The 23,706-nt window shown below is 46.8% G+C and overlaps 1 protein-coding gene across 3 annotated transcripts in view; it reads right to left on the bottom strand.

The window, feature by feature from the left end:
- The window catches only part of pik3ap1 (phosphoinositide-3-kinase adaptor protein 1), a 148,259-nt gene that overhangs the window by 70,788 nt on the left and 53,765 nt on the right, over positions 1–23,706 (bottom strand). For all 3 annotated transcript variants that reach the window (XM_033012490.1, XM_033012491.1, XM_033012492.1), the window contains exons 3-5: positions 15,241–15,404; positions 12,902–13,046; positions 9,183–9,325 (exon numbers count right to left, since the gene is read on the bottom strand). In XM_033012490.1, coding sequence (XP_032868381.1) covers positions 9,183–9,325; positions 12,902–13,046; positions 15,241–15,404 — 452 coding nt within the window. The remainder of the gene's footprint in view (positions 1–9,182; positions 9,326–12,901; positions 13,047–15,240; positions 15,405–23,706) is intronic.

The following is a 23,706-nucleotide window of genomic DNA, read 5'->3' as shown; positions in this document are numbered from 1 at the left end:
TTGGTAACGGGCCCTTTCACCCACCGAGTCCATGCCAACCTGTGGTGGCACGGTGGTGCAGCAGTAAAGTTGCCGCCTCACAGCGCCAGAGACCCAGGTTCAATCCCGACTACAGGTGCTGTTTGGACGGAGTTTGTACGTTCTCCCCGTGACCGGCGTGGGATTTCTCCAAGATCTTTAGTTTCCTCCCACACTCCAAAGACGTACAGGTTTGTAGGTTAATTGGCTTGCTATAAAAGTAAATTGCCCCTAGTGTGTGTAGGATAGTGTCAATGTGCAGGGGTCGCTGGTCAGTGTGGACTCGGTGGGCTGAAGGGCCTGTTTCCACTCTGTATCTCTAAACTAAACTAGTGTACTGGATGATCGCTGGTTGGGCGGACTCGTTGCGCTGAAGGGCCTGTTTCCATGCTGTATCTCCAAACTAAACTAATCTTCACCTTGCTGGCCCCTCTGAATTCTTACCCCATCTCTGGAGTCACCGGTGAGACCAGAGGAAGTCATAACCACCATGAACTGACAGACAGGATGCACTACAGTTCTGGCCCCTCAGTAATTTTTTGCTAACATCTGCCAGCATTTAATAACCTTCAAGAGAGTGACTTTGCACCCAGCATGGCTAGACATGTGGCGCAGTGTCACTTACTTCAATAGCTCACAGACCCCAATTAACATAATAGGTAAGTGTTGTAGATGCTTTTCATCATGATATTAATGAATAGTATTAGTTTAGTTTAGAGATACAACAGGGAAACAGGCCCTTCGGCCCACTGGGTCCGCACCAACAAGTGATCACCCTGTACACTAGCACTCTCCTACACACACTGGGGACAATTTACAATTTTACAACCTGTACGTCTTTGGAGTGGGTGAGGAAATCAGAGCACCTGGAGATAATATACACGGACACAGGGAGAACGTGCAAACTCCGTACAAACAGCACCAATTGTCAGGATTAAACCCGGGTCTCTGGCGCTGTGAGGCAGCAACTCTACCGCTGCACCAGTACTGCTTTTGTAAATTTCTAAGTACATTCATTTTCTAATTTATTTTATGGTCAATTGGAATTTTTTGTATTATTTAAATATATTTGTGTGAAATCAGTTTAGTTTATTGTCACGTGAACCGAGGTACAGTGAAAAGCTTTTGTTGCATGCTCACCAGTCAGCAGAAAGGCAAGACATGATTACAATCGAGCCATTTACTGTGTACAGATACATAATAAGGGAATAACGTTTAGTGCAAGGTAAAGCCAGCAAAGTCCGATCAAGGGCAGTTTGAGGGTCACCAAAGAGGTAGATAGTAGTTCAGCGCTGCTCAACTGTATTACATATATGTGATCATAAGAAAAAGCAGAAACAGTTTGAAAGACCTTTCAATGGGGGGATTGTCCAAAGCCAGGCACAGAGTGCAGGAGTAACTCAGCGGGTCAGGCAGCATCGTTGGAGGATGAGTAGGGGAGGTTTTGGGTCAGGATCCTTCTTGAGTCTAAAGTAGGGTTCCGATCATAAACATCACCTATCCATGTTCTCCAGAGGTGCAACCTGACCCGCTGAGTTACTCCTGCATTCTGTGTCATTTGTTTTGTGAACCAGCACCTGCAGTTCCTTGTGTCTCTGCTGTCTAAAGCCAATTTCAGAGAGTGAACTGCCGGCCCGCACGTGATCCACATGCGTCCATCCATTCCCTACACTGCTCTAAGAATCTGTCAAACACCACATGGGGAAAAGTCAGGAGAGGGTGCACATTATTAGTTTGTCAGTTCTAGGAGCAGAATTAGGTCATTCGGCCCAACAAGTCTGCTCCGCCATTCAATCATGGCTCATCTACCTCTCCCTCTCAACCCAATTCTCCTGCCTTCTCCTCATAACCTCTGACATCCTCAGTAAGCACGAATTTGTCAATCTCCACCGTTAGAATATCCATTGACTTGGCCTCCACAGCCGTCTGTGGCAATGAATTCCACAGATTCACCACCCTCTGACTAAAGAAATTCCTCCTCATCTTCTTTCTATAGGTACATCATTTTATTCTGAGGCTATGACCTCTGGTCCTAGACTCTCCCACTAGTGGAAACATCCTTTCATCATCCACTCTATCCAGGCCTTTCACTATTTGATATGTTTCAATGATGCTCCCCTCATCCTTCTAAACTCCAGTGAATATAGGCCTCGCGCCGTCAAGTGCTCATCATATGTTAAGACCGTGGGCGGTATGGTGGCGCAGCGGTAGAGCTGCTGCCTTACAGCGCCAGAGACCCAGGTTCGATCCTGACTACGGGTGCTGTCTGTAACTAGTTTGTACGTTCTTCCTGTGAGCTGCTTAGGTTTTTCCCGGGAGCTCTGGGTTTTTCCCACATTAACCATATAACCATATAACAATTACAGCACGGAAACAGGCCATCTCGGCCCTACAAGTCCATGCCGAACAATTATTTTCCCTTAGCCCCACCTGCCTGCACTCATACCATAACCCTCCATTCCCTTCTCATCCATATGCCTATCCAATTTATTTTTAAATGATACCAACGAACCTGCCTCCACCACTTCCACTGGAAGCTCATTCCACACCGCTACCACTCTCTGAGTAAAGAAGTTCCCCCTCATGTTATCCCTAAACTTCTGTCCCTTAATTCTGAAGTCATGTCCTCTTGTTTGAATATTCCCTATTCTCAAAGGGAAAAGCTTGTCCACATCAACTCTGTCTATTCCTCTCATCATTTTAAAGACCTCTATCAAGTCCCCCCTTAACCTTCTGAGCTCCAGAGAATAAAGACCTAGCTTATTCAACCTTTCTCTGTAACTTAGTTGTTGAAACCCAGGCAACATTCTAGTAAATCTCCTCTGTACTCTCTCTATTTTGTTGACATCCTTCCTATAATTGGGCGACCAAAATTGTGCACCATACTCCAGATTTGGTCTCACCAATGCCAATTTTAACATTACATCCCAGCTTCTATACTCAATGCTCTGATTTATAAAGGCTAGCATACCAAAAGCTTTCTTTACCACCCTGTCTATATGAGATTCCACCTTCAAGGAACTATGCACGGTTATTCCCAGATCCCTCTGTTCAACTGCATTCTTCAATTCCCTACCATTTACCATGTACGTCCTATTTTGATTTGTCCTGCCAAGGTGTAGCACCTCACATTTATCAGCATTAAACTCCATCTGCCATCTTTCAGCCCATTCTTCCAAATGGCCTAAATCACTCTGTAGAGTTTGGAAATCCTCTTCATTATCCACAACATGATACTATCTTGGTATCATCTGCATACTTACTAATCCAATTTACCAGACCTTCATCCAGATCATCGATGTACATGACAAACAACAAAGGACTCAACACAGATCCCTGAGGCAACCCACTAGTCACATTCCAAAGGCATACAGGTTAATTTACCGTAAAATTGTAAATTGTCCCTAGTGTGTGTAGGATAGTGTTAGTGTGCAGGGACGGTACGGACTCGGTGGGCCGAAGGGCCTGTTTCTGTGCAGTTTCTCTAAACTAAACCAGGTGTGGAAGTCGTGGCTTTACTGAAGATGTGGGGAACAGATACAGGTCTATACCAAAGCTAGACACAAAATGCTGGAGTAACTCAGCGGGTCAGGCAGCATCCCTGGAGAGAAAGGATGGGTGATGTTTTGGGTCAAGACCGTTCTTCAGACTGAAAACCAAGGGCGGGGGGAAAGTGAGGGGGGAGGGAAACTGGAGGCAGGATAAGGCCAGCATAAAGCAGGGCCGGCAACAGATGACCAAGGAAGGGTGGAGCCCACAATGGTCCATTGTTGGCTGGGGACGAGGTGATAACAAAGGGATACAAACAGTGAAATTAGCAAGAGGACTAGGGTGGGGAAGGGAGGGAGTGAGAGGTGATGCAAGGACACAGTTATGTGGCACGTGCATGGCACTGTTCATACGCAACCTGAAACATGGGAAATCAATGCTAAAACAGATCAGGTGATGGGGTGGCTGGTGACCTGGGGAGGCAGCTCACAAAACCACTCAGCAAAGGATGATAGAATTTCTGGGCGGCTCGGGTGCGTAGCAGTAGAGTTGCTGCCTTACAGCGCCAGAGACGCGGGTTCGATCCTGACTACGGGTGCTTGTCTGTATAGAGTTTGTACCTGCGTGGGTTTTCTCTGGGATCTCTGGTTTCCTGCAACATCCAAGGTCGTACATGTATGTAGGTTAATTGGCTTCGGTAAAAATTGTAAACAGCCCCTAGTATGTGCGGGATGGAATTAGTGTGCAAGGATTGCTGGTCGGCACTGACTCGCTGGGCCGAAGGGCCTGTTTCCGCGCTGTATCTCTAAACAAAACTAAAATAAAACTAAGAATCAAATTGGAGATTTGATGATAGAATCCTCATTGGAGACCCTCTGATGATCTTCAATTGGACTTTATCTTGCACTGAACGTTAGTCCCTTTATCCTACATATATGTATGTTGCGGATGACTCGATTGTAATCATGTATTGTCTTTCTGCAACAATAAAGTTTTTCACTGTACCTCGGTACACGTGATAACAAACCAAACCACATTAAATGACTTGAGCTGGTACGGCCATGTGATTGATTTTTGCGTGACTGCACTCCCTACAGTTGAACGGCCATGAAGATGAAGCACTGGCTTTCGACACTGGTGTCTTGGTTAGGTTGGTGTAGGTACGCTGTGGTTACACCGCAGAGGTGAACCATCAAACAGACCACAAACCGCCCTAACAATCTAACCAAAGCAGCCGATCCGAGGGGTACACGCCTCACTCAAGTTCCTTTGTCACGACGACCTACAGCCTGAATCTAAAGCAGAACGACAAAGACCTCTCTCCGCGGCAGGTCTAGTGATGAGCTTTTTACAAGTTAATCTAGAGCCTAGCATATGCCAGGTCCAAGGCCACAGGAGGTGAACACACACTGTTCATTCACGAGAACCAATTGGATGGGGAAATGTCCGACGCACTGTCGCTGTTTGTCCCGTGGGGGAAGTGGGTCTGCGGGTGTCTCCGTGTGTGTGTGTGTGTGTGTGTGTGTGTGTCTGTCTGTCTGAGTGTGTGTGTGTGTGTGTCTGTCTGTCCGAGTGAGTGTGTGTGTGTGTGTGTGTGTGTGTGTGTCTGTCTGTCTGAGTGTATGTGTGTGTGTGTCTGTGTGTGTGTGTCCGTGCATGTATGACACCGTGTCCATGCGTGTGGGTAATCGTAATGGTGCGTGTGCATGAACATGTCGATCTGATCCTGTCCACATGTACGCGTGACCATCTTCATGTGTGTGCAACCGTGTCCATGTGTTTGACCGTGGATGCGTGTGCCTGACCCCTTCCATGTGCGCACTGTGTTTGTGCATGCGTGTGTGTGACTTACAGAACCAAAGTTGCCTGGTTGCACATTACTACCAGCATTTTTTCAAATTATCTGGTGTTAAACTATGCCATCTGTCAGACAGAATATGCTACAGTTGTGAAAAACTTCTTTCTACCTCAGCTGAGGTCACTGGTGCATACCCAAAACAAGCTACTGACTATATATTCATGTCGATATCTTGTGCATTACAACTACCTTTGAGAACTTTATCTATGTTTTGTACTTCTTCAAGATCTTTGTTAGCTAAAATCACCCTCTCACATATTCCTTGTATGTCTTCACCTACATCGCCAGGAACTTTAAGTACTTGGTACAGCAAGTGAAGATGTAAACAACTGAGCAATAGTTCAGATCTTTGACTTCTCCAATACTTCCAATGTCAAGAAATACTCCTTTGATGGTTGACCTGCCTCCATTGTACCAATGGCCACATTAGCAACATATCTCCCCACAGCATCAGTTATCTCGTCTATTGAGATCCATATTTTGTTGCATGCAACTTCATCTCTAATTTTCTACACAACAATGTTGAAGTTGCTGTCAACATAATTTTTCCGTAATGATGACTCGCTTGGTATATGTTCCTCTGTGTATTTCCGTAAAAAACCTCTGAGAGATTTGTTTTCCAATTTCCACAGTGGAATTCCAGCATCAATGAATGCATTGCACAGATCACTCAAAAATTCAGATTTGCGATTGGAGCCAGCAATAAATGTTGTGAGGAGCCAAGCTTGTGTATTTCCTACCTTCTGTTTCTCTGTCGCCAACTTGTGTTTAGCTGTCTGTACATGCATGGAGATGAAATATTTTTTCTCACGATTCACTGCTTTCTCACATGCATTGCAAAACAGCACACAGTTGCCTGTAGAGAATATATCCCTCCAGTACACTCTCACCAAATCGTTCAGTATTTTACAAGGCGTTGACTTGACTTTAGCTATTTTGACGCTTGCAGGGGTAGATCTTACAGGAGCGGGGATGCAGACCTCTACAGGCAGGCCAAGTACAAGCTAAGAAGAGGAATCAGAGCTGCCGAGGAAAGGTACTCTGAGACGTTGAGGAGCAAGTTCTCAGCAAATGACTCATCTTCACTGTGGAAGGGTTTGCAAGAAATCACAAGAGGAAAACCCTCCGCTCCTTGGACAATCGTCAGCTGACCAACGACCTGAACGAGTTCTAGTGCAGTTTCGACAAAAAGGAACTTAACCCTGGTGACCCCAACCAACACTTCACACCTACTCACAGCTTGACTCCAGTTTGAAAAGACCTACTCCTCCCCAATCACCACCTACTTAAAGCATGACTCCAGTCTGCAAAGACTGGACCCTTTCCCACTCACCCCTCTCCAATCACCACTTAACACCCACTTACAGCTGGGTTTTGCCCCGGTGGTGTAAATTCTCATGTAAGTTACGGTAAAAACTGCAAAAAAGACTGATTTAGGCACTCGATCGTGAAAAAGGCATTATCTTCCTGAAATCATCAAAAAAGGCATGAAAATGCACATGGCATTTATGGCAAAATCCTGGCTCTCTCTACTCATTAGTATAGTGGTTAGAATCCCCACCTATCACCCGGGAAACCAGGTTCAATTCCCTGACGGGGAGTCGGGTTTGAGCGGCATGGTGGCACAGCGGTTGAGTTGTTGTCTTATAGTGCCAAAGCCGAAACAGGCCCTTCGGCCTGTCGAGTCCGCACCGACCAGTGATCCCCGCACACTAACACTATCTGAGGGACAAGTTACAATTATACATACAAAACTGTACGCCTTTGGAGTGTGGGAGGAAACCGGAGCTCCTGGGGAAAACCCACGCAGGTCACAGAGAGAACGTACAAATTTTGCACTGTAGTCAGGATTGAACCCGGTTCTCTGGCGCTGTAAGGCAGCAACCAGCCTTATATCAAGTAACAGTCAACTGGGGAGGGAGTGGAGGGGTGGGGAGCATTGGGTTGGGCAACAGTCAGCTTGGGAAGATGATGGGTGAGGAAGGTTGGTTATGGCTGTGTACAATTTGTTCCGGGAGGCCTGTTTGCATCGCATTGCTACAGAGCAAGCAGAGTGAGTAAGACTTTGGCTTATGGGACCCCACCACAGCTACGCTGACTAATTTCCCTGTCAACGTTGTACAAGAGTAGAGAAAAAGACACAAAGTGCTGGAGTAACTCAACAGATCAGGCAGCATCAGTGGAGATGATATGGGTCCCGACCTGAAAGATCACCTATCCACGTTCTCCAGAGATGCTGCCTGACCCGCTGAGTTACTCCAGCATTTTGTGCCTTTTTCAGTAAACCAGCTTCTGCAGTTCTTGTGTCTCCATTGAAAAAGAGTCACTTTGACTGAAGTGGAAAACACTTGAACTTCCAGAGCATCCTATTCAACCTGGAAACCATCACCTGGGACTTTTGTTCTGGGAATGATGGGAATTTAGTTCAGAGATGTAGAGATACAGCATGGAAACTGGCCCTTCAGCCCAACAAGTCCACACTGACCATCGGTCACCCATTCACACTAGTTCTATGTTATCCCACTTTCCCATCCTACACACCATGGGCAAACACAGAGGGCCAATTAGCCTACAAACCTGCACGTCTTTCGGATGTGGGAGGAAACCGGAGCACCTGGAGAAAACCCACACGGTCACAGGGAGAATATATAAACTCAGCACAGACAGCAGCCGAGGTCAGGATGGAAGGCGGGACTCTGGCGCTGTGAGGCAGCAGCTCTAACTGCTGTGCCACCCTGAATGGCAACTAAAACATGGCGACTCTTGTTGACAGATTCAGTGTGGTCTACTGTTGTACACTCTTGTACTTGGTATGTTTGTGTGTCATGTACAGTAGGATTATCACTGAACTATCTACAGAAACACAATCCCATGTTACATGGGGACACGTGAACCATTTGTGTACAATTAAATAATGAGGATAACCTTGCTGAAGGAATTTCTAAACCAGAGTAAATAGCTCAGCATTTGGGTGCTACTCCCAGGGTAGGTACAGCTCAGAGTAGATGGAGATTACCCTGGGCTAAAGCAACTTAGAGAGTGACACTCTAGCACAGCAGAAGAGTTGTTGCCTCACAGCGCAAGTAACCCAGGTTCGATCCTGGCCACTGGTGCGGTCTGTACGGAGTCTGCACGTTCTCCCTGTGGCCACGCGCTTTTCCTCTGGGTGCTCCGGTTTCCCCCCACATTTGAAGGTTTGTAGACTAATTGGCTTCAGTAAGGTGTAAAAACATGTCCCTAGTGTGTATGGTAGTGTTTGGGCGATCAATGGTCGGCACGGACTCGATGGGCTGAAGGCCCTGTTTCCATGCTGTGTGACTCTACGATGATGATTCGTATCACTGAGGCCAGTTGGTGATGTTATCGGGAGCCCCCCAGTGAGAGGCAGCTCCGGAGTGTGAAATGACCGGAAGCCCCCCAGTGTGACCCAGGGAACGGCTGGATAGTTCCCTGGCATTAGGAAGCTCCCAGCGAGTGCCGCAGATAGATCACCCATGATAGAATGGCGGAGTGACCTCGATGGGCCAAATGGCCTTATTCTGCTGCTGAAAATTATGGATTTCACTGTGACAAATAAAAGGACCATTGAATAAGATGAGCTTGGTCCTTGAGTACATTGAGACACATTTAGAAGCCGAACAAGGTCTCCACCCAAAACGTAACCCATTCCTTCTCTCCGGCGATGCTGCCTGTCCTGCTGAGTTACTCCAGCTTTTTGTGTCAATCTTCAGTTTAAACCAGCGTCTGCAGTTCCTCCCAACACAGACACATTTAGAGGCTGGTTCAGACGTGCTACATAAATGTCGATGCCCCTTACCTGGCACATGAATTCCACGGGGTTGATAACATTGTTCAAGAGGTTCTCAATTTCCTCCATGTCAGTGTGGTAGGTTAAAGTCGCCGAACATATTTTCAAGTCTCCAGAGTAGACGGTGAGTGTGACCAATCCAGGAGGCATATCTGTCCAAAATTAAGAGGAGTTACAAATTCCACACCGAAAGATCTCATCACCAATACTAATGCACGAGAATGGTGCCTGGGTTGTGTTAGAGAGGGATTATGCGCTGTCCACGGGCCCCCTGGGGGATGTCTGGGACCGCTGGGCACCGCGGGGGGTGGAATACATCCTTAATAAAGATGGGGATACAGTTGTAGAATCATTTATTTAGTATTTTAGAATATTTGTTTCAGTTTGTATTATGGTGGTGAGTTTGTTTGTATTGTTTTGTATTGTACATATCATTTGTATTGTACATCGGCGAGACCAAGCGCAGGCTCGGTGATCACCTCCACTCAGTCCGTCTTAACCTACCTGATCTCCCGGTGGCTCAGAACTTCAACTCCCACTCCCATTCCAAATCTGACCTTTCTGTCCAGGGCCTCCTCCATTGTCAGAGTGAGGCCCGGCGCAAACTGGAGGAACAGCACCTCATATTTCGCTTGGGCAGTTTACACCACAGTGGTATAAACATTGACTTCTCTAACTTCAGAGAGCTCTTGCTTTCCCTCTCTCCATCCCCTTCCCTTTCCCAGTTCCACTAGTCTTATTGTCTCCTACTAGATTCTATCTTTGTCCAGCCCCCTCCCCTGACAGCAGTCTGAAGAAGGGTCTCGACCCGAAACGTCGCCCATTCCTTCTCTCCAGAGATGCTGCCTGTCCCGCTGAGTTACTCCAGCATTTTGTGTCTACCTTCATTTTTGTAAATAATTGATGAAAATTAATTTGGCACATAAAAAATGGTGGGGAATGTCCATTGTTTTGATCACCCATTTCCCCGTGCAATCATTATTTTAATTACCCCTTCCCCCTCTCTATTTGTAATAGCACCCCCTTCTCTGGGGCACACAGATTCCTCCCACTATCCTGCCCCACTTAACCCATCTTAAGAACATAAAACATAGGTGCAGATAAGGCCATTCAGCCAATCAAGCCTACTCTGCCATTCAATCATGGCTGATCTATCTCTCCCTCCTAACCCCATTCTCCTGCCTTCACCCCATAATGCCTTTCCTAATCAAGAACCTGTCAATCTCAATGCCTTAAGAATACTCATTGACTTGGCCTCCACAGCTGTCTGTGGCAATGAATTCCACAGATTCACTGGCTAAATGAAATTCCTCCCCATCTCCACATCTACCCCTCCCTCTAACGGCACATTTCACTCCTCTTCTCCCCTTATTTCACACCCTTTTGTCTCTTTTTCATCTCTGGCCTTTGTCCACCCATCTGCCAAATATACCCTCCCCCCCACCTGTATCCACCTATCACACTAGTCCTTATCCTGTTCCCACCCCCCCCCCACTACAATCAGTCTGATGGGTTCCGACCCAAAACGTCACCTATCCATTATCACCACGGATGCTGCCTGACCAGCGCTTGTGTTTTGCTTAAGATTCCAGCTTTTAAAGTTCCTTAAGTGTCAATACATTAATGGTATTGGCTTGTGTATCAAAAGACAGTGACGTTTTGTTTATGTGCTCCCCAGTTAAATTTAGTTTGGTTTGGTTTAGTTTAGTTTAATTTACAGCACAGAAACAGGCCCTTCAGCTCACCGAGTCCGTGCCGACCAGCAATTCCCGCACACTGACATCCACATCAATGACTTGATGTACATTGCACTTACATTGAAACATCTCTGGAGAGAGACTGAAGCTGGCACGACGTGCTTTCACGCTTCTGCATCTTCTGTCCGATGGGATTGGTGAGAAGAGGGAATGACTGGGGTGTGAGTGGTCCCAGATTATGATGGCTGCTTACCCGAGGCAGGGTGAAGTGTAGATGGGAGTCGGGGTGTGTGATGGATAATAGACAATAGACAATAGGTGCAGGAGTAGGCCATTCAGCCCTTCAAGCCAGCACCGCCATTCAATGTGATCATGGATGATCATCCACAATCAGTACCCCGTTCCTGCCTTCTCCCCATATCCCCTGACTCCGCTATCTTTAAGAGCCCTATCAAGCTCTGTCTTGAAAGTATCCAGAGAACCTGCCTCCACCGCCCTCTGAGGCAGAGAATTCCACAGACACACAACTCTGTGAGAAAAAGTGTTTCCTCATCTCCGTTTTAAATGGCTTACCCCTTATTCTTAAACTGTGGCCCCTGGTTCTGGTTCCCCCAACATTGGGAACATGTTTCCTGCCTCTAGCGTGTCCAAACCCTTAATAATCTTATATGTTTCAATAAGATATCCTCTCATCCTAAATTCCAGAGTGTACAAGACCAGCTGCTCCATTCTCTCAGCATATGACAGTCCCGCCATCCCGGGAATTAACCTTGTAAACCTACGCTGCACTCCCTCAATAGCAAGAATTGGGCTACATCCACAACTTTCTGGAATTACATGTGGTCTAGTTTGAAGTTGAAATGGTGAACGACAGAATAGAGAATTGTGGCTTTGTGGGTGGAAGTGGTTGAAGGACATTTTACAGACTGGAGGCCTGTGATCAGGACAAGGAGGTTATGTAAACAGATACTGACAACAGCCAGCACAAGTATAAGAAAGTAAGCCAATGTTGAACACACGCTGATACTGCTAAACATTACACAGTGGAGATCAACATCAATGGAGAAAGGTTTAAACTATATTCCTCTCAGTAATAATAGAACTGGAGGCGAAGGAGGAATTGTGTAAATAAGTGGCTTCAAAACAAGAAATAAAACTGAATGTGAATCTGAACTTAAACCACACTGGCAGTTTGGAGTTAGACACAAAGTTCTGGAGTAACTCAGCGGGTCAGGCAGCATCTCTGAAGAACATGAACAGGTCAGGACCCTTCTTCAGATTTAAAGTAAGGGGGGAGGGGGGAGAAGAACTAGAGGCGAGAAAAGACCAGGACAAAACAGGCTGGCAAAAGATGACCTCAGGTTGTTTAAGAAGGAACTGCAGATGCTGGAAAATCGAAGGTAGACAAAAGTGCTGGAGAAACTCAGCGGGTGCAGCAGCATCTAAGGAGCAAAGGAAATAGGCAACGTTTCGGGCCAAGACCCTTCTTCAGATTGTTGCAGGATTTCGGCCCGAAACGTTGCCTATTTCCTTCGCTCCATGGATGCTGCTGCACCCGCTGAGTTTCTCCAGCACTTTTGTCTACCGATGACCTCAGGTTTCCTGATAGGCTAAGTGTTGTCCAGGGAGAGTGTGATCGTAAGGGGGGTACATTGTAATGAACTGTGGAACTGGTTTAAATGACATGGGTGGAGGAAAAGGGCCAGGGGAGAGTTAGTATGTTACTTCAAATTGGAGAATTCCATATTCATACCACTAGGTTCGTAAGCAGAATATGAGGTGCTGTTCCTCCAGTTTGCGTGTTGCCTCACTCTGGCAATGGAGGAGGTCCAGGACAGAAAGGTCAGTGTAGGAATGGGAAGGTGAGTTAAAATAATTGGCAACTGGGAGGAAGGGTCCCGACCTGAAACATCACCCATCCTTTTTCTCCAGAGATGCTGCCTGACCCACTGAGTTACTGCAGCACTTTCTTTGGTATAAACTAGCAGTCCCTTCCTATTTCATGTTGGCCACTTGGAGGTTGACACCCACCTGGAGCATCAGCAGACAGGGTGTACTCGTTCACAAACAGTGCGGGGACCCGTGCAGACGCCGTCGTATCCAACACAAAGTCCATTTCGTTTCTTACTTCGCTGTCCAGTTTGACCTTTAGAATAACAAAAACCTGCTGCGGGACCTGGAATTAAAGCAGATTATTGAGGAAATTCAGCAGTTGTGGTCACGCCAATTATCTCCCACACTCTTCCTCATAGCTGAGGTGGAGATGATTACAATGTCATTGGATCGTGCAGCATGGACACAGGCCCTTCGGCCCAACTCCTCCCTACTGACCAAGTTGCCTTTCCGGAGTCAGACCGATTGTAGTCTTTCTTTTCATCTCTGTTCTTTGTCCCCATCTGCCTTTCAAAACCCCGTTCACCTGTTTCAACCTTTCACCTGCCACACTTTGTCCCGCCTTCCTCTCTTCCTGCTTTCTTTCCTCCCCTTAGAATCAGTCTAAAGAAGAGACCCGACCCAAAATATTCTCCAAAGATGCTGTCTGGCACTTTCTTAGCTGTAAATATTTGTTGACTTCTCATTGATTAAGCAATGCTTCCCACTCCTTTCCATTTTTTTAGTTTAGTTTAGAGATACAGCGCAGAAACAGGCCCTTCGGCCCACCCGGTCCGTGCCGACCATCGACCCCCGCACACTAACACTATCCTACACACACGAGGGACAATTTACAATTATACCAAACCAATCAGCCTACAAACCTGTACGTCTTTGGAGCGTAGAAGGAAACCAGTGTTCCCTGAGAAAACGCACGCAGGCTACAGGGAGAACGTACAAACTCCGTACAGACAGCAGCCGAAGTCAGGATCGAAAGCAGGTCTCTGGCGCTGTGAGGCAGCAACTCTACCGCTGCGCCATCCTACTCTCTGCTCTCTGTCAGCTTTCTTTCGGAAAGAGATCCGACCCAAAACATCAGCTATCCATGTTCTCCACAGATGCTCTCTGGTCTGCTGAGTTTATTTGTGTCTTTTTTAGGTGTAATTATTTGTTCACCTCATAGAAACATAGAAACATAGAAAATAGGTGCAGGAGGAGGCCATTCGGCCCTTCGAGCCAGCACCGCCATTCATTGTGATCAAGGCTGATCGTCCCCAATCAATAACCCGTGCCTGCCTTCTCCCTATATCCCTTGATTCCACTAACCCCTAGAGCTCTATCTAACTCTCTCTTAAATCCATCCAGTGATTTGGCCTCCACTGCCCTCTGTGGCAGGGAATTCCACAAATTCACAACTCTCTGTGTGAAAAAGTATTTTTCTCACCTCAGCCTTAAATGACCTCCCCTTTTGTTCTAAGACTGTGGCCCCTGGTTCTGGACTCGCCCAACATTGGGAACATTTTTCCTGCATCTAGCTTGTCCAGTCCTTTTATAAATGTATATGTTTCAATAAGATTCCCCCTCATCCTTCTAAACTCCAGTGAATACAAGCCTAGTCTTTTCAATCTTTCCTCATATGACAGTCTCACCATCCCAAGGATAAATAGAAATATAGAAATGTAGAAACATATTGATAAATTGATAAAGAGCAACTTCCCACTCTTTTCTTCCTTACTCTACCCGTCTTTCTCTCTCTCCCTGCTTGTCTTTCCGTCACCAATCTGTAGTTGGTGGACAGCACGCTGTGTCAGCCTGGCTATTCACCCTTCCTTTCTGTAAACACTTCGTTAGACATTCTTTCTTGCATTAAACTCCATCTGCCATCTCCCTGCCCATTTCATTCGACACGCAAACTTGCATCACAGAGCATACAGCTCCTCTCCTCACTCCTCATTCGGTACTCCCCTTGTGCCCATCCTGAGTGCACCTCCCCGCACCCCGCACTACTCTTCCTTGCCCTCAAACTACACTCCCTCCTCCTCGCCCATCCCCCACACCCCTCTACTCCCCCATCTCTCAGCTCATACTCCTCCTCATCATTCAGTCCTCACCTCCATGCTTCCCCATTATCCCACCCCCTGCATCCATCGCTCCTCCTCCCCCATCCACCTCCGGATTACACCCCTCCACTGCCCCGTTCCCACCCCCTTCCTCTCCCACCCCATGCCCCCTTCCTCCCCTCCCCCACTCCCACCCCCCCGCTCACATGCCCTGCCTCTCCTCCAACCCCTCCCCCCCACACCATCCCTCCCCACCCCCAGCCTCCTCTCCCCTCCCCTCTCCTTCCCTCCCCTCACCTGCCCTGCCCTCATCTCCCCTCCCCTCCTCTCTGCACAACTGCCCCCCCCCCCCCCCCACTCCCCTCCCCTCTCCCCTCTATGTGCTCCCTCTCCCAGGAACGGTGTGCTGGTTGCGGCCGGTTGCTGCTTGTCACCTACCCCACACTGGATCCTCTCGGGTAAAACCTTCAACATGTTCTCTCGATGTTCCGCGGGGGACGTGCTATGTGGAGCGTCCGCTGGTCTGGCCATGTTGCCTCGCACCCTGTTGTGTGCCTCCCCTTCTGTTTCCGTCGTATCGCAGCCAGAGTCTCTGCTGTTGCCTGAGAAGATGGGACATCAACACAATTCACACAATGGTCTCAGCACCGTAGCGCATTAGTTTAAACAATTTCAGATAACCAGCCTCAGAGCTGTCGTCATGGAACAGCACAAAAACAGGCCCTTTAGCCCATGCTGACCAAGTTGGCATACTGGGCTAGTCCTATGTGCCTGCATTGGTCCAAAGCCCTCTGAACCTGTCCATATCTGTCCATATACCCCCTGTCCACTGCCCTGCCCTCATCAATCCTCATGGAACCTCCTCAAAAACCTCCATCAGATTTGAGACATGATTGCCCATGCATACAGCCATGCTGACTAGACCCAAAACGTCACCTCTCCATGTTCTCCCAGAGATGCCGCCTGAGCCTCTGAGTTACTCCAGCACTTTGCGTCTTTATTTGTAAACCAGCATCTGCAGTTTTTTGCTTCGCCATTGTTTACTTTCTTTTTAACTTGTAGATTTTTAGAAATACAGTGCAGAAACAGGCCCTTCGGCCCACTGAGTCCGTGCCGACCAGCGATCACCCCGCATACTAGCAATATCGTACACACCAGGGACAATTTACAGTTTTACCGGAGCCAATTAACTTGTCTTTGGAGTGTGGGGGGAAACCAGAGCACCCGGAGAAAACCCACATGGTCACGGGGAGAAGGTACAAATTCTGTATAGACAGCACCCATAGTCAGGATCAAAGCCCGGTCTCCGGCGCTGTGAGGTAACAACTCTACCGCCGCGCCACCGTGCTGCCCTTAATCTGTAATCAGTCCGTGCCGATCCAAACACAAACAATCCCCTCCAACAACTTACCCACCACTGACGTCAGTCAGCCTGTCGTTCCCTTGCTTGTCCATCTTACATCATGGTGGGATGAAGGGCCTGTTTCTGCGCAGTATCTCTAAACTAAACCAAACTAAACTAAAATAAACTAACAAAGTTTCTCTCTCCACAGATGCTGCTTGACCTGCTTGGTTTTTACTGTGTCCTGTTTTCTAATACTGGCCCCTTCCCCTCTATATCTCCCTCATCACTTCTGTATCCACCTACTCTAGACAGACCAGCAATGATCCACAAGCCTTCATCACACTCTCTCACAAGCCGCCAAACAGTGTTTGTTATACCTATACCATGTCGTCACAACCCTGTCAGGGAAGTCCCTATTTTTACTCTTAACCTCTTCCAGCCCTTACAACTTAGAGTCCTACAGTGTGGGAAGAGACCCTTCGGCCCAAAGTCCATGCTGACCAAGATGCCCCATCTATGCTAGTCCCACCTGTCCGAGTTTGGCCCAAATCTCTTCAAGTCTTTGCAGTCCACATATCTGTAAACTTAAAACTCTTTCATTTTCTCACTTTTCTCACTAAATGATCATCAAGGGTGGCACAGTGGCAGAGTTGCTGCCTCACATCACCAGAGACCCAGGTTCGACCCTGACCTCAGGTGCTGTCTGTGTTGAGTTTGCATGTTCTCCCTGTGACAAACAGAGCTAAAAATAAATCTGAAGATAGACACAAAAAGCTGGAGTAACTCAGCGGGTGAGACAGCGTCTCTGGAGAAAAGGAATGGTTGACGTTTCGGGTCGAAACCCTTCTTCAGACTGAGAGTCGGGGTCAAAATAAAGCTGATTCAGCACAATCTGAACCAGGTAAATGGACTTTAGTTGGAAGCTGCAAAAACCTACAGGACCTCTTTCAGAATCCAGTTGCTGTGATAGTTCCCCATTTATGTAGTTTAGTTTATAGTTTTAGATACAGCGCGGAAACAGGCCCTTTCGGCCCACCGGGTCCGTGCCGACCAGCGATCCCCGCACATTAACACTATCCTATACCCACTAGGGACAATTTTTACATTTACCAAGCCAATTAACCTACAAACCTGTACGTCTTTGGAATGTGGGAGGAAACCGAAGATCTCGGAGAAAACCCGCGCAGGTCACAGGGAGAACGTACAAACTCCTTACAGACAGCACCCGTAATCAGGATTGAACCCGGGTCTCCAGAGCTGCATTCGCTGTGAGGCAGCAACTCTACCGCTGCGCCACCGTGCCGCCCTTAATGAAGATATCCACGACGTTTTACTTTTGATTCACCCATCATTACAAGCACGGTGACGCAACGGTAGAGTTGTTGCCCCACAGCGGCAGGTACCCTGGTTCGATCCTGACTACGGGTGCTGTCTATACGCCGTTTGTACATTGTCTCTGTGACCGTGTGGGTTTTCTCCGGGTGCTCCGGCTTCCTCCAGCACCAAAGACATGCAGGTGTGCAGGTTAATTGGCTTCAGTAAAAATTGTAAATTGTCTCGAGTGTGTAGGATAGTGCAATAGACAATAGACAATAGGTGCAGGAGTAGGCCATTCGGCCCTTTGAGAACGTACAAACATTGAGCCATTCAATGTGATCATGGCTGATCATCCACAATCAGTACCCCGTTCCTGCCTTCTCCTATATCCCCTGACTCCACTATTTTTAAGAGCCCTATCTAGCTCTCTCTTGAAAGCATCCAGAGAACCTGCCTCCACCGCCCTCTGAGGCAGAGAATTCCACAGACTCACCAATCTCTGTGAGAAAAAGTGTTTCCTCGTATCCGTTCTAAATGGCTTACTCCTTATTCTTAAACTGTGGCCCCTGGTTCTGGACTCCCCCAACATCAGGAACTTGTTTCTTGCCTCTAGGTTGTCCAAACCCTTAACAATCTTATATGTTTCAATGAGAACTCCTCTCATCCTTCTAAACTCCAGAGTGTACAAGCCCAGCTGCTCCATTCTCTCAGCATATGACAGTCCCGCCATCCCGGGAATTAACCTTGTAAACCTACGCTGCACTCCCTCAATAGCAAGAATATCCTTCCTCAAATTATGGGACGAAAACTGCGCATAATACGGTGTGGTGGGTATCGCCGGTCGGCACTGATTTGGTGGGCCGAATGGTCTATTTCTGTGCTATATCTCTAAACTAAACTAAACTAAACTAAAGGCAACTAAAAGCTCATTGTTGACATTCATTGTGCAGTTTTCAAGAGGTTGATGGTTGTTGGGAAGATGGTTTTCTTGAACCTGGAGTTGGATCACGTAATATTTGCAGTGTCGTTTGCAGTTCTGGTCAGCACAGTACAGGAAGGATCGTGTAGTGTTAGAGCAGGCACAGAGGAGAGGGTTTTAGTTACAAGTGGAGACTGGACAGGCTGGGCTTGTTCTCACTAGACCACCAGAGACTGAGGGATGAGGGTTATAAGATGTAGAGGGTCAGAGATAGAATACTTCATCAGTTCATAAGTTATTGGAGCAGAATTAGGCCATTCGGCCCATCTAGTTTACTTTCCATTCAATCACGGCTGATTTATCTTTCCTTCCCAACCCCATTCTCCTGCCTTCTCCCCGACATCCTTACTGATCAAGAACATGTTAATCTCCGGTTTGAAAATACTCACTGACTTGGCCTCCACAGCCATCTATGGCAATGAATTCCACAGATTCACCACCTTCTGACTAAAGAAATTCCTCCTCACCTCCTTCCTAAAGGCACGTCCTTAGTCCTTTTATTCTGAGGCTGTTCTCTCTGGTCCTCGACTCTCCCACTAGTGGAAACATCCTCTCCACATGCTTGACTTTCTGACCCATTAGTTGACGATCTCTGAGGCCAGGGAGAGTCTAGGACTAGAGCTCACGGCCTCAATATTAAAGCACATTCTTTTAGGAAGGAAATGAGGAGGAATTTCTTTAGTCAGAGGGTGGTGAATATGTGGAATTCTTTGCCACAGAAGGTTGTGGAGGCCAAGTCAGGGGATATATTTAAGGCAAAGATCGATGGATTCTTGATTAGTATGGGTGTCAGAGGTAATGGGGAGAAGGCAGGAGAATGGGGTTAAGGGGGAGAGATAGATCAGCCATGATTGAATGGTGGAGTAGACTTGACGGGCCGAATGGCCTAATTCTTCTCCTATCACTTATGATCTTATGATCTGATGATATGGATTAAGTGCAGGCAGAGGAGATTTGTTTAACGTATAGGTATTTGCAGGGAATCATGGGATATAGATTATACTAGACTAATCAGCTAAACTATATTTTAATGCAATGATTATGCTGAAGGAATATGATCTGCTGAGCTGGGAAAACGTAATAAAATATGCAGATTCTATTTTGGTTTACAAAATCTTCCATGGACTAGCCCCAACTCCGTTAAAGGACTTTATGAAGAAAAACACAGATAGGTCGACTAGAGCAGGTTCCAGATGTGATTGGCTGGTCCCATTTAGGAAAAGTGTTTTTGGGCAGTCAGTGTTTTCATATTGAGCGTCGCAGACCTGGAACACGATACCATGCGTCAAACGGGATCTGCCAACCTTTACCTCATTTACCAAACATCTCAAAACATGGTTACTGGAAAATCAATACTGTACTCATAATATACCTTAAAATTATCCACCGCTATCTGGTCTGTCATAAGCAGCATCTGTTTGTTTATTGTACTCTTTATTGTTAATTTTCTTATTTTATTGTTATACATTTTTCTTATTGATTGATTGCATTGTGATGTGTTTAACGATTATTTAACATCAACCTGCCAAAGGGACTAAAGATGGAAATTAGCTACTGGCTATAATCTTGCATTTTTACATGTAAATGTTTATCAATATGCACTATCCTTGTTTAAAAAATAAATAAAAGAAAAAAGAAAAAAATGTGGAACCCGTTGATCCCATGTTCACACGGGAGGGCTGGTCCCCCAACGCAATATTCCACCTCTCCACCAATTCCAATATTGGTGGCCAGTGGGGGGGGGGGGCTTTCTGGAGCACAGGTATGGGTGTGGTGGGCTGAAGGGACTGGTTTCCAGAGGTCTAGTATGGACGTGGGCCAAATGGATTCTTGGGCTGGCAGCTCAGTCACTCAGGCCTGGTGGGCTGGCAGCTCAGTCACTCAGGTCTGGTGGACTGGCTGCTCAGTCACTCAGGCCTGGTGGGCTGGCTGCTCAGTCACTCAGGCCTGGTGGGCTGGCAGCTCAGAAATTGCCAAAAATTCTGACCAAAACAGGTGAGAGACTGTGAGAGAGAAGGGGGAGAGGATGGAGAATTAATTTTAGACATTTTTCATCTTTTTCTGCAGATCACAGCAATGAAGGAGGAAAGTCTATCCTCACAGGGAGCAAATGAAGGGAGGGAGAAAAATACTGGGGTGAGGTTTAATACTTTCAGGGGGAATACTTACTGATGGGCCGAAGGGACTCCTCCGGGGCTAGTACAGGCCTGATGGGCCGAAGAGGCTCTTAAACAAAGTCTGAGTGAAATCTCAGTGAAAGGCACTTTTTCTGGACTTTTCCTGGCCTGGCACGGGCCTTTTGGGCCGAAATGCTCCTCTTGGGCAAATACAGGCATTTTGGGCAAAAGGGACTGGTTTCACAGCTAATAGGGGCCTTGTGGGCCGAAATTAGTGGTTTCAGGCAGGCCAAACAACTAATTTCATTTAATTTCCACTTCAATTTCAAGCACAGGGCAGGCCAAACAACTCATTTCATTTCCATTTCTATTTCAATTTCAAGCACAGGGCAGGTCAAACAACTCATTGCATTTTCATTTCAATTCCATTTCCATTGCAGTTTCAATCACTGGGCAGGCCAAACAGCTCATTGCATTTTCATTCATTTCCATTGCAGTTTCAAGCACAGGGCAAGCCAAACAGCTCATTTCATTTCCATTGCAGTTTCAAGCACAGGGCAGGCCAAACAGCTCATTGCATTTTCATTTCATTTCCATTTCCATTGCCGTTTCAGGCACAGGGCAGGCCAAACTGTTAATTGCATTTTCATTTCATTTCCATTTCCATTGCAGTTTCAAGCACAGGGCAGGTCAAACAGCTCATTGCATTTTCATTTCATTTCCATTTCCATTGCAGTTTTAAGCACAGGGCAGGGCAAACAGCTCATTGCATTTTCATTTCATTTCCATTTCCATTGCAGTTTCAAGCACAGGACAGGGCAAACAGCTCATTGCATTTTCATTTCATTTCCATATCCATTGCAGTTTCAAGCACAGGGCAGGCCAAACAGCTAATTGCATGTTCATTTCATTTACATTTCCATTGCAGTTTCAAGCAGAGGGCAGGCCAACCAGCTCATTGCAAGGGGTGTTACCTTCATCATGGTGATTGACAGGCGAGAGGGCCAATCAGCTGATCTCAAGATTTTTTAAACGCTCATAACTTTTTTATTTTTCATCGATTGGAAAAATCCTCGGGGCTGCTTCAGCGGAGGAGGACTGTTAGTAAGGGCCAAAAATCATAGCGATACAGGGTAGCGTTTTTTCTAAAATCAATATACAGCGCAGACAGGAAGTGGTCAAGATGAGACTTTTAGTTATATAGATGTAGGTATAGATTAGATGGACATGTAGGAAACAGATGGATATGGATTATATGCAGGAAGATGAGATGAATTTAATTTATATATGGATATGCAGGGATTAGATGGATATGGATTATATGCAGGAAGATGAGATGAGTTAACCTTGAAAATGTATGCACAGGGATGGAAGGATATGGATTAAGTGCAGGTATGGTCTTGGCATCATGTTCGATACAGACACTGTGGGCCAAAGGGCCTGTTCCTGTGCTATGATCTATGATTTTATGATCTATGTAGCTGCTAGAACTGTGAATCGGTTGTGCAGCAACTGGGTGCATCATTAACCATGAGCCTGTGACTGTGACACCGCAGTAGTAAGGTGGGGTCTATGCCGGTAATGGCAACTTCCTGTAGCTTGACCAAGGATCCTGAATGCTTTGTGAAGCCGACACCATTTTAAACTGAATGAACAATCTGCTGAAGACAGATCGCATTTTGCTGAGGGGTGGCGCGATGGTGCAGCGGTAGAGTTGCTGCCTCACAGCGCCGGTGACCCAGGTTCGATCCTGACTACAGTTGCTGTCTATACGGAGTTTGTACGTTCTCCCTGTGACCGCGTGGGTTTTTCTCCTGGTGCACCGGTTTCCTCCCACACTCCAAAGACGTGCTGGTTTGTAGTTAATTAGCTTTGGTTAAAAATCGTGTAGTGTGTAGGATAGTGCTAGTGTACGGTGCGATCGTTGGTCGGCCTGTACTCGAAGGGCCAAAGGGCCTGTTTCCGTGCTGTACCTCTAAAAAAAGTCTAAAAAAATCTAAAGTAAAGTCTAAAGAAAGTGTTTCCCTTCGAATAAAAACAGAGAGAGGCACAACTATCTGGTTTGGAGATCAATATAGGAACAAGAAAGTCATCAATGTGGCAGGTCAACAATGGTGAATAATATCACAAGTGACAGGACAACCCAAGAGCCTAGAATCATGCCCAGACCAACTGTTACCTGCCTGTACATAATCCATATCCCTCTATTCACTGTATATCCATATGCACAGCCTTTATGAGTAGATGGGAAGGCATTAGCTGCCTGGGTTAGAGGCTATGAGCTATAAGGAGAGGTTGGACTAACATAGGTCGACAGTCAGACAAAGGGCCTCGATACATAAGTCTGAAGAAGGGTTCCGCCCCAAACAGTCACCTCTCCACATTCTCCACGGATGCTGCCTGACTTACTGTTACTCCAGGACTTTCGGTACCGTTCTGTGTTCTTTGTTCAACCATATATGGAAGTAAAACAAAGAGCAAGCTGCTGCTGCCGCAAGATTGGATAATGACTTGTGCAGATAAACTAATTTTAGGGATAATAAAACGAACTGCAGATGCTGGTTTATAAGTCTGAAGAAGGATCCCAACCAATGCCTCGGCTTCCTTAGAAGGCTGAGGAAGTTTGCAACGGTGGCATAGCAGAAGAGCTACTGCTTTACAGCGCCAGATACCAGGTTCGATCCTGACTACGGGTACAAACTCCGTACAGACAAGCATCTGTAATCAGGATGGCACCCGGGTCTCTGGCGCTGTATGGCAGCAACTCTACCGCTGCGCCACCGTGCCGCACGATTCACACAGCTAATCGCCAAGGTTACGAGTTTGCTCAGATAGCTGAGTATTATGATCTTTAGTATTTGTAAGCTGCATTGTTCGGTGTTAATCCCAGGGTTTCATTTAATCTGGTTATTGTGTAGCTGACTTGAGCTGACGGAAATGTAACATGGTCACAATGCCGTTCGGTTGGATGGCAACTGCGAGAGAGACGACCCACACTAAGTACTTCATCGACTGTCGTAATGGGATAGGCATATCATGGCATTCCTTGGTGTGTAGTGAGGCAGAGTTATACATTGGCATTCATCAGGCAGGGCGCAGAGTGTAGAAATAGACACAAAATGCTGGAGTAACTCAGCAGGACAGGC

Source organism: Amblyraja radiata, chromosome 37 (assembly GCF_010909765.2).
Source record: "Amblyraja radiata isolate CabotCenter1 chromosome 37, sAmbRad1.1.pri, whole genome shotgun sequence".
Lineage (NCBI taxonomy): Eukaryota > Metazoa > Chordata > Chondrichthyes > Rajiformes > Rajidae > Amblyraja > Amblyraja radiata.
Note: the sequence above shows the minus strand (reverse complement) of the source record. Positions and strands in the feature narration are given on the sequence as shown.